Here is an 11,855-nt window from a genome sequence, read left to right on the forward strand (position 1 = left end):
GGCTATATACAGGGGGTACCGGAACAGAGTCAATGTGGAGGCTATATACAGGGGGTACCGGAACAGAGTCAATGTGGAGGCTATATACAGGGGTACCGGTACAGAGTCAATGTGGAGGCTATATACAGGGGGTACCGGAACAGAGTCAATGTGGAGGCTATATACAGGGGGTACAGGAACAGAGTCAATGTGGAGGCTATATACAGGGTGTTACGGTACAGAGTCAGTGTGGAGGCTATATACAGGGGGTACCTGTACAGAGTCAATGTGGAGGTTATATACAGGGGGCTACCTGTACAGAGTCAAAGTGGAGGTTATATACAGGGGGTACCAGTACAGAGTCAATGTGGAGGTTATATACAGGGGGTACCGGTACAGAGTCAATGTGGAGGCTATATACAGGGGGTACAGGTACAGAGTCAATGTGGAGGCTATATACAGGGTGTTACGGTACAGAGTCAATGTGGAGGCTATATACAGGGGGTACCAGTACAGAGTCAATGTGGAGGCTATATACAGGGGGTACCGGAACAGAGTCAATGTGGAGGCTATATACAGGGGGTACCAGTACAGGGTCAATGTGGAGGCTATATACAGGGGGTACCAATACAGAGTCAATGTGGAGGCTATATACAGGGGGTACCGGAACAGAGTCAATGTGGAGGCTATATACAGGGGGTACCGGAACAGAGTCAATGTGGAGGCAATATACAGGGCGTACCGGAACAGAGTCAATGTGGAGGCTATAAACAGGGGGTACCGGAACAGAGTCAATGTGGAGGCTATATACAGGGGGTACCGGTACAGAGTCAATGTGGAGGCTATATACAGGGGTACCGGTACAGAGTCAATGTGGAGGCTATATACAGGGGGGTACCGGTACAGAGTCAATGTGGAGGCTATATACAGGGGGTACCGGAACAGAGTCAATGTGGAGGCTATATACAGGGGGTACCGGAACAGAGTCAATGTGGAGGCTATATACAGGGGGTACCGGAACAGAGTCAATGTGGAGGCTATATACAGGGGGTACTGGAACAGAGTCAATGTGGAGGCTATATACAGGGGGTACCAGTACAGAGTCAATGTGGAGGCTATATACAGGGGGTACCAGTACAGAGTCAATGTGGAGGCTATATACAGGGGGTACTGGAACAGAGTCAATGTGGAGGCTATATACAGGGGGTACCAGTACAGAGTCAATGTGGAGTCTATATACAGGGGGTACTGGTACAGAGTCAATGTGGAGGCTATATACAGGGGGTACCAGTACAGAGTCAATGTGGAGGCTATATACAGGGGGTACTGGAACAGAGTCAATGTGGAGGTTATATACAGGGGGTACCAGTACAGAGTCAATGTGGAGGCTATATACAGGGGGTACTGGTACAGAGTCAATGTGGAGGCTATATACAGGGGGTACTGGTACAGAGTCAATGTGGAGGCTATATACAGGGGGTACAGGAAAAAGTCAATGTGGAGGCTATATACAGGGGGTACCGGAACAGAGTCAATGTGGAGGCTATATACAGGGGGTACCAGTACAGGGTCAATGTGGAGGCTATATACAGGGGGTACCGGAACAGAGTCAATGTGGAGGCTATATACAGGGGTACCAGTACAAGTCAATGTGGAGGCTATATACAGGGGGTACCGGAACAGAGTCAATGTGGAGGCTATATACAGGGGGTACCGGAACAGAGTCAATGTGGAGGCTATATACAGGGGGTACCGGAACAGAGTCAATGTGGAGGCTATATACAGGGGGTACCTGGTACAGAGTCAAGGTGGAGGCTATATACAGGGGTACCGGAACAGAGTCAATGTGGAGGCTATATACAGGGGGTACCAGTACAAAGTCAATGTGGAGGCTATATACAGGGGGTACCGGAACAAAGTCAATGTGGAGGCTATATACAGGGGTACCGGTACAGAGTCAATGTGGAGGCTATATACGAGGGGTACCGGAACAGAGTCAATGTGGAGGCTATATACAGGGGGCTACCTGTACAGAGTCAATGTGGAGGTTATATACAGGGGGTACCAGTACAGAGTCAATGTGGAGGCTATATACAGGGGGCTACCTGTACAGAGTCAAAGTGGAGGTTATATACAGGGGGTACCAGTACAGAGTCAATGTGGAGGTTATATACAGGGGGTACCAGTACAGAGTCAATGTGGAGGCTATATACAGGGGGTACCGGTACAGAGTCAATGTGGAGGCTATATACAGGGTGTTACGGTACAGAGTCAATGTGGAGGCTATATACAGGGGGTACCAGTACAGAGTCAATGTGGAGGTTATATACAGGGGGTACCAGTACAGGGTCAATGTGGAGGCTATATACAGGGGGTACCAGTACAGAGTCAATGTGGAGGCTATATACAGGGGGTACCGGAACAGAGTCAATGTGGAGGCTATATACAGGGGGTACCGGAACAGAGTCAATGTGGAGGCTATATACAGGGGGTACCGGTACAGAGTCAATGTGGAGGCTATATACAGGGGGTACCGGAACAGAGTCAATGTGGAGGCTATATACAGGGGGTACCGGAACAGAGTCAATGTGGAGGCTATATACAGGGGGTACCGGAACAAAGTCAATGTGGAGGCTATATACAGGGGTACCGGTACAGAGTCAATGTGGAGGCTATATACGGGGGGTACCGGAACAGAGTCAATGTGGAGGCTATATACAGGGGTACCAGTACAGAGTCAATGTGGAGGCTATATACAGGGGTACCGGTACAGAGTCAATGTGGAGGCTATATACAGGGGTTACGGTACAGAGTCAATGTGGAGGCTATATACAGGGGGTACCAGTACAGAGTCAATGTGGAGGCTATATACAGGGGGTACCGGAACAGAGTCAATGTGGAGGCTATATACAGGGGGTACCGGTACAGAGTCAATGTGGAGGCTATATACAGGGGTACCGGTACAGAGTCAATGTGGAGGCTATATACAGGGGTACCGGAACAGAGTCAATGTGGAGGCTATATACAGGGGGTACAGGAACAGAGTCAATGTGGAGGCTATATACAGGGGTTACGGTACAGAGTCAATGTGGAGGCTATATACAGGGGGTACCGGTACAGAGTCAATGTGGAGGTTATATACAGGGGGCTACGGTACAGAGTCAATGTGGAGGCTATATACAGGGGGTACCGGTACAGAGTCAATGTGGAGGCTATATACAGGGGGCTACCTGTACAGAGTCAATGTGGAGGCTATATACAGGGGTACCGGTACAGAGTCAATGTGGAGGCTATATACAGGGGGTACCGGTACAGAGTCAATGTGGAGGCTATATACAGGGGGTACTGGTACAGAGTCAATGTGGAGGCTATATACAGGGGGTACGGTACAGAGTCAATGTGGAGGCTATATACAGGGGGTACCTGGTACAGAGTCAATGTGGAGGCTATATACAGGGGGTACCGGAACAGAGTCAATGTGGAGGCTATATACAGGGGGTACTGGTACAGAGTCAATGTGGAGGCTATATACAGGGGGTACCGGTACAGAGTCAATGTGGAGGCTATATACAGGGGGTACCGGTACAGAGTCAATGTGGAGGCTATATACAGGGGGTACCGGAACAGAGTCAATGTGGAGGCTATATACAGGGGTACCGGTACAGAGTCAATGTGGAGGCTATATACGGGGGGTACCGGAACAGAGTCAATGTGGAGGCTATATACAGGGGGTACCGGTACAGAGTCAATGTGGAGGCTATATACAGGGGGTACCGGAACAGAGTCAATGTGGAGGCTATATACAGGGGTACCGGTACAGAGTCAATGTGGAGGCTATATACAGGGGGTACCGGTACAGAGTCAATGTGGAGGCTATATACAGGGGTACCAGTACAGAGTCAATGTGGAGGTTATATACAGGGGGTACCGGAACAGAGTCAATGTGGAGGCTATATACAGGGGTACCGGAACAGAGTCAATGTGGAGGCTATATACAGGGGGTACTGGAACAGAGTCAATGTGGAGGCTATATACAGGGGGTACCGGAACAGAGTAAATGTGGAGGCTATATACAGGGGGCTACCTGTACAGAGTCAATGTGGAGGTTATATACAGGGGGTACCAGTACAGAGTCAATGTGGAGGCTATATACAGGGGGCTACCTGTACAGAGTCAAAGTGGAGGTTATATACAGGGGGTACCGGTACAGAGTCAATGTGGAGGCTATATACAGGGGTACTGGTACAGAGTCAATGTGGAGGCTATATACAGGGGGTACCGGTACAGAGTCAATGTGGAGGCTATATACAGGGGTACCGGTACAGAGTCAATGTGGAGGCTATATACAGGGGTACCGGTACAGAGTCAATGTGGAGGTTATATACAGGGGGTACCGGTACAGAGTCAATGTGGAGGCTATATACAGGGGGTACCGGTACAGAGTCAATGTGGAGGCTATATACAGGGGGTACTGGTACAGAGTCAATGTGGAGGCTATATACAGGGGGTACCGGTACAGAGTCAATGTGGAGGCTATATACAGAGTCAGAGTCAATGTGGAGGCTTTATACAGGGGTACCGGAACAGAGTCAATGTGGAGGCTATATACAGGGGGTACCGGAACAGAGTCAATGTGGAGGCTTTATACAGGGGTACCGGAACAGAGTCAATGTGGAGGCTTTATACAGGGGTACCGGAACAGAGTCAATGTGGAGGTTATATACAGGGGGTACCGGTACAGAGTCAATGTGGAGGCTATATACAGGGGGTACCGGAACAGAGTCAATGTGGAGGCTTTATACAGGGGTACCGGAACAGAGTCAATGTGGAGGCTTTATACAGTGGTACCGGTACAGAGTCAATGTGGAGGCTTTATACAGGGGTACCGGAACAGAGTCAATGTGGAGGTTATATACAGGGGGTACCGGTACAGAGTCAATGTGGAGGCTATATACAGGGGTACCGGTACAGAGTCAATGTGGAGGCTATATACAGGGGGTACTGGAACAGAGTCAATGTGGAGGCTATATACAGGGGTACCGGTACAGAGTCAATGTGGAGGCTATATACAGGGGTACCGGAACAGAGTCAATGTGGAGGCTTTATACAGGGGTACCGGAACAGAGTCAATGTGGAGGCTTTATACAGGGGTACCGGTACAGAGTCAATGTGGAGGCTATATACAGGGGGTACCGGTACAGAGTCAATGTGGAGGCTATATACAGGGGGTACTGGTACAGAGTCAATGTGGAGGCTATATACAGGGGGTACCGGTACAGAGTCAATGTGGAGGCTTTATACAGGGGTACCGGAACAGAGTCAATGTGGAGGCTATATACAGGGGGTACCGGAACAGAGTCAATGTGGAGGCTTTATACAGGGGTACCGGAACAGAGTCAATGTGGAGGCTTTATACAGGGGTACCGGAACAGAGTCAATGTGGAGGTTATATACAGGGGATACCGGTACAGAGTCAATGTGGAGGCTATATACAGGGGGTACCGGTACAGAGTCAATGTGGAGGCTATATACAGGGGTACCGGTACAGAGTCAATGTGGAGGCTATATACAGTGGTACCGGTACAGAGTCAATGTGGAGGCTTTATACAGGGGTACCGGAACAGAGTCAATGTGGAGGCTATATACAGGGGGTACTGGTACAGAGTCAATGTGGAGGCTATATACAGGGGGTACCGGTACAGAGTCAATGTGGAGGCTATATACAGGGGGTACTGGTACTGAGTCAATGTGGAGGCTATATACAGGGTGTTACGGTACAGAGTCAATGTGGAGGCTATATACAGGGGATACCGGTACAGAGTCAATGTGGAGGCTATATACAGGGTGCTACGGTACAGAGTCAATGTGGAGGCTATATACAGGGTGTTACGGTACAGAGTCAATGTGGAGGCTATATACAGGGGATACCGGTACAGAGTCAATGTGGAGGCTATATACAGGGGGTTCAGGTACAGAGTCAATGTGGAGGCTATATACAGGGGGTACAGGTACAGAGTCAATGTGGAGGCGATACACAGGGGGTACCGGTACAGAGTCAATGTGGAGGCTATATACAGGGGGTACCGGAACAGAGTCAATGTGGAGGCTATATACAGGGGGTACCGGTACAGAGTCAATGTGGAGGCTATATACAGGGGTACCGGTACAGAGTCAATGTGGAGGCTATATACAGGGGATACCGGTACAGAGTCAATGGGGAGGCTTTATACAGGGGTACCGGAACAGAGTCAATGTGGAGGCTTTATACAGGGGTACCGGAACAGAGTCAATGTGGAGGTTATATACAGGGGGTACCGGTACAGAGTCAATGTGGAGGCTATATACAGGGGGTACCGGAACAGAGTCAATGTGGAGGCTTTATACAGTGGTACCGGTACAGAGTCAATGTGGAGGCTTTATACAGGGGTACCGGAACAGAGTCAATGTGGAGGCTATATACAGGGGGTACTGGTACAGAGTCAATGTGGAGGTTATATACAGGGGTACCGGTACAGAGTCAATGTGGAGGCTATATACAGGGGTACCGGTACAGAGTCAATGTGGAGGCTATATACAGGGGTACTGGTACAGAGTCAATGTGGAGGTTATATACAGGGGGTACCGGTACAGAGTCAATGTGGAGGCTTTATACAGGGGTACCGGAACAGAGTCAATGTGGAGGCTATATACAGGGGGTACCGGAACAGAGTCAATGTGGAGTCTTTATACAGGGGTACCGGAACAGAGTCAATGTGGAGGCTTTATACAGGGGTACCGGAACAGAGTCAATGTGGAGGCTTTATACAGTGGTACCGGTACAGAGTCAATGTGGAGGCTTTATACAGGGGTACCGGAACAGAGTCAATGTGGAGGCTTTATACAGGGGTACCGGAACAGAGTCAATGTTTAGGTTATATACAGGGGGTACCGGTACAGAGTCAATGTGGAGGCTATATACAGGGGGTACCGGTACAGAGTCAATGTGGAGGCTATATACAGGGGGTACTGGTACAGAGTCAATGTGGAGGTTCTGAATTACAGCTGGAATCCTATTGGCTCTGAATTACAGCTAGAATCCTATTGGCTCTGAATTACAGCTGGAATCCTATGGGCTCTATATTACAGCTGGAATCCTATTGGCTCTATATTACAGCTGGAATCCTATTGGCTCTATATTACAGCTGGAATCCTATTGGCTCTGAATTACAGCTGGAATCCTATGGGCTCTATATTACAGCTGGAATCCTATTGGCTCTATATTACAGCTGGAATCCTATTGGCTCTGGATTACAGCTGGACTCCTATTGGCTCCATATTACAGCTAGAATCCTATTGGTTCTGAACTACAGCTGGAATCATATTGGCTCCATATTACAGCTGGAATCCTATTGGTTCTGAACTACAGCTGGAATCCTATTGGCTCCATATTACAGCTGGAATCCTATTGGTTCCTAACTACAGCTTGAATCCTATTGGCTCCATATTACAGCTGGAATCCTATTGGCTCCATATTACAGCTTGAATCCTATTGGTTCTGAACTACAGCTGGAATCCTATTGGCTCCATATTACAGCTGGAATCCTATTGGTTCTGAACTACAGCTGGAATCCTATTGGCTCCATATTACAGCTGGAATCCTATTGGTTCCTAACTACAGCTGGAATCCTATTGGCTCCATATTACAGCTGGAATCCTATTGGCTCCATATTACAGCTTGAATCCTATTGGTTCTGAACTACAGCTGGAATCCTATTGCTCCATATTACAGCTGGAATCCTATTGGTTCTGAACTACAGCTGGAATCCTATTGGCTCCATATTACAGCTGGAATCCTATTGGTTCTGAACTACAGCTGGAATCCTATTGGCTCCATATTACAGCTGGAATCCTATTGGTTCCTAACTACAGCTGGAATCCTATTGGCTCCATATTACAGCTGGAATCCTATTGGCTCCATATTACAGCTGGAATCCTATTGGTGCCTAACTACAGCTTGAATCCTATTGGCTCCATATAATAACAGCTGGAATCCTATTGGTTCTGAACTACAGCTGGATCCTAGTGTGTTGCAGAGCTCGTGCCCAGCGACAGCAGCGTGTGACAGCGTCCAGTCTGCTGTTTCTTTCCGTCCCCTGTGTTCTGTTGTGGACCACAGAGTGGAGGAGAATAAATGACCTGGAAAAGCATCTGCTTCACCCAACTCGATTATTTATCACCTCTTGACTTTTTCTAAAGTAACTAAGTCTTGCGTGAAAGATTTTCAGCCCTTTTATATCTCAAATTACAATAGGAAAACAATTCAGGTAAAAACGTACATTTGCCTCAGTAAATTTTCGCTCGACAGAATTTGATTACACAAGCCTATTTTGAGATTAATTTGAATTTAATTGAATTATATATATTTTTTCCATTATTATTTAGGCGTAAAAAACACAATCTCTTTATCATATACCCGTTTGTGCTGGAATGGAGATTTTGTTTGGTTGTTGACTGCTTGGTTGGTTGGTGATTGTTTGGTTGGTTCATTGGTTGGTTGATTGATTGATTGGTTGTTGATTGCTTGGTTGGTTGGTTGGTTGGTTGGTTGGTTGGATGTTGATTGGTTGGTTGGTTGATTGGTTGGTTGATGATTGCTTCGTTGGTTGTTTGGTTTGTTGGTTGTTGATTGGTTGGTTGGTTGATTGATTGATTGATTGGTTGATTGATTGGTTGTTGATTGGTTGGTTGTTGATTGATTGGTTGGATGTTGATTGATTGGTTGGTTGTTGATTGGTTGGTTGGTTGTTGATTGGTTGGTTGGTTGTTGATTGGTTGGTTGCTTGTTCTTGTCTTTCAGGATCATTCGGACAATCCCCTGGGAGCAGCGGTTACTCTGGCCCACGAACTCGGACACAACTTTGGAATGAACCATGACACCCCAGAGCGGGGGTGTGGCTGCAGGGTGACGGTGGACCGAGGAGGTTGCATCATGACCCCCTCTACAGGGTGAGTTGGAACAGTCCAATATGGCCCCCCTCTACAGGGTGAGTTGGAACAGTCCAATATGACCGCCCCCCTCTACAGGGTAAGTTGGTACAGTCCAATATGGCCCCCCTCTACAGGGTAAGTTGGAATAGTCCAATATGGCCCCCCCCTCCACAAAAACAGTCCAATCAGTGTCTATTTGCCTGTCACTACAGTTGTAGTAGTCACAGTTCTCACAGTACTCTGGGGAGTCCTCCTGACTGGAACACAAAGCCTTAGTTCTCACAGTACTCTGGGGAGTCCTCCTGACTGGAACACAAAGCCTTAGTTCTCACAGTACTCTGGGGAGTCCTCCTGACTGGAACACAAAGCCTTAGTTCTCACAGTACTCTGGAGAGTCCTCTTGACTGGAACACAAAGCCTTAGTTCTCACAGTACTCTGGAGAGTCCTCCTGACTGGAACACAAAGCCTTAGTTCTCACAGTACTCTGTAAAGGGAGTCCTCCTGACTGGAACACAAAGCCTTAGTTCTCACAGTACTCTGGGGAGTCCTCCTGACTGGAACACAAAGCCTTAGTTCTCACAGTACTCTGGGGAGTCCTCCTGACTGGAACACAAAGCCTTAGTTCTCACAGTACTCTGGAGAGTCCTCCTGACTGGAACACAAAGCCTTAGTTCTCACAGTACTCTGGAGAGTCCTCCTGACTGGAACACAAAGCCTTAGTTCTCACAGTACTCTGGGGAGTCCTCCTGACTGGAACACAAAGCCTTAGTTCTCACAGTACTCTGGGGAGTCCTCCTGACTGGAACACAAAGCCGTAGTTCTCACAGTACTCTGGAGAGTCCTCCTGACTGGAACACAAAGCCTCAGTTCTCACAGTACTCTGGGGAGTCCTCCTGACTAGAACACAAAGCCTTAGTTCTCACAGTACTCTGGGGAGTCCTCCTGACTGGAACACAAAGCCTTAGTTCTCACAGTACTCTGGAGAGTCCTCCTGACTGGAACACAAAGCCTTAGTTCTCACAGTACTCTGGGGAGTCCTCCTGACTGGAACACAAAGCCTTAGTTCTCACAGTACTCTGGGGAGTCCTCCTGACTGGAACACAAAGCCTTAGTTCTCACAGTACTCTGGGGAGTCCTCCTGACTGGAACACAAAGCCTTAGTTCTCACAGTACTCTGGGGAGTCCTCCTGACTGGAACACAAAGCCTTAGTTCTCACAGTACTCTGGAGAGTCCTCCTGACTGGAACACAAAGCCTTAGTTCTCACAGTACTCTGGGGAGTCCTCCTGACTGGAACACAAAGCCTTAGTTCTCACAGTACTCTGGGAGTCCTCCTGACTGGAACACAAAGCCTTAGTTCTCACAGTACTCTGGAGAGTCCTCCTGACTGGAACACAAAGCCTTAGTTCTCACAGTACTCTGGGGAGTCCTCCTGACTGGAACACAAAGCCTTAGTTCTCACAGTACTCTGGGGAGTCCTCCTGACTGGAATGTTCTGGCCCACATCCCAAATGGAACCCTACACTCTATATGGTAGCACTACGCTCTAAAATATGATGGGTTGTTGGGTTGATCCTACTGCTGGGTTGTTTGGTTGATCCTACTGCTGGGTTGTTTGGTTGATGATCCTACTGGGTTGTTTGGTTGATCCTACTGCTGGGTTTTTTGGTTAACTCTACTGCTGGGTTGTTTTGTTGATCCTTCTGCTGGGTTGTTTGGCTTACTCTACTGCTGGGTATTTTGGTTGATCCTACTGCTGGGTTGTTTTGTTGACGATCCTACTGGGTTGTTTGGTTGATCCTACTGCTGGGTTTTTTGGTTAACTCTACTGCTGGGTTGTTTTGTTGATCCTTCTGCTGGGTTGTTTGGTTTACTCTACTGCTGGGTATTTTGGTTGACTGTACTGCAGGGTTGTTTGGTTGATCCTTCTGCTGGGTTGTTTGGTTGACTCTACTGTTGGGTTGTTTGGTTGATCCTACTGCTGGGTTGTTTGGTTGACGATCCTACTGGGTTGTTTGGTTGATCCTACTGCTGGGTTTTTTGGTTGACTCTACTGCTGGGTTGTTTTGTTGATCCTACTGCTGGGTTGTTTAGTTGATCCTACTGCAGGGTTGTTTGGTTAATCCTACTGCTTGGTTGTTTTGTTGACTCTACTGCTGGGTTGTTTGGTTGATCCTTCTGCTGGGTTGTTTGGTTGACTCTACTGTTGGGTTGTTTGGTTGATCCTACTGCTGGGTTGTTTGGTTGATCCAACTGGGTTGGTTGGTTTGATCCTACTCCTGGGTTGGTTGGTTGATCCTACTGCTGGGTATTTTGGTTGATCCTACTGCTGGGTTGTTTGGTTTACTCTACTGCTGGGTATTTTGGTTAATCCTACTGCTAGGTTGTTTGGTTGATCCTACTGCTAGGTTGTTTGGTTGATCCTGCTGCTGGGTTGTTTGGTTGATCCTACTGCTGGGTTGTTTGGTTGATCCTACTGCTGGGTTGTTTGGTTGATCCTACTGCATGGGTTGTTTGGTTGATCCTACTGCATGGGTTGTTTGGTTGATCCAACTGCTGGGTTGTTTGGTTGACTCTACTGCTGGGTTGTTTGGTTGATCCTACTGCATGGGTTGTTTTGTTAATCCTACTGCAGGGTTGTTTGGTTGACCCAACTGGGTTGTTTGGTTGATCCTACTGCTGGGTTGTTTGGTTGATCCTACTGTTGGGTTGTTTGGTTGATCCTACTGCTGGGTTGTTTGGTTGATCCTACTGGGTTGTTTGGTTGATCCTACTGCTGGGTATTTTCATTGATCCTACTGCTGGGTTGTTTGGTTGACTCAACTGCTGGGTTATGTAGTGCACTACTACCCTATAGACCCTGGTCTAAAGTAGTGCCCTACTACCCTGTAGTACCTGGTCTAAAGTAG

At 48.0% G+C, this 11,855-nt stretch overlaps 1 protein-coding gene across 1 annotated transcript in view; it reads left to right on the plus strand.

Moving 5' to 3' along the window:
- The window catches only part of LOC135532454 (disintegrin and metalloproteinase domain-containing protein 12-like), an 88,337-nt gene that overhangs the window by 17,800 nt on the left and 58,682 nt on the right, over positions 1 to 11,855 (plus strand). Inside the window, exon 2 of the mRNA XM_064959962.1 lies at positions 8,816 to 8,964. Coding sequence (XP_064816034.1) covers positions 8,816 to 8,964 — 149 coding nt within the window. The remainder of the gene's footprint in view (positions 1 to 8,815; positions 8,965 to 11,855) is intronic.

Source organism: Oncorhynchus masou, unplaced genomic scaffold (genome assembly GCF_036934945.1).
Source record: "Oncorhynchus masou masou isolate Uvic2021 unplaced genomic scaffold, UVic_Omas_1.1 unplaced_scaffold_1854, whole genome shotgun sequence".
Taxonomy (NCBI): domain Eukaryota; kingdom Metazoa; phylum Chordata; class Actinopteri; order Salmoniformes; family Salmonidae; genus Oncorhynchus; species Oncorhynchus masou.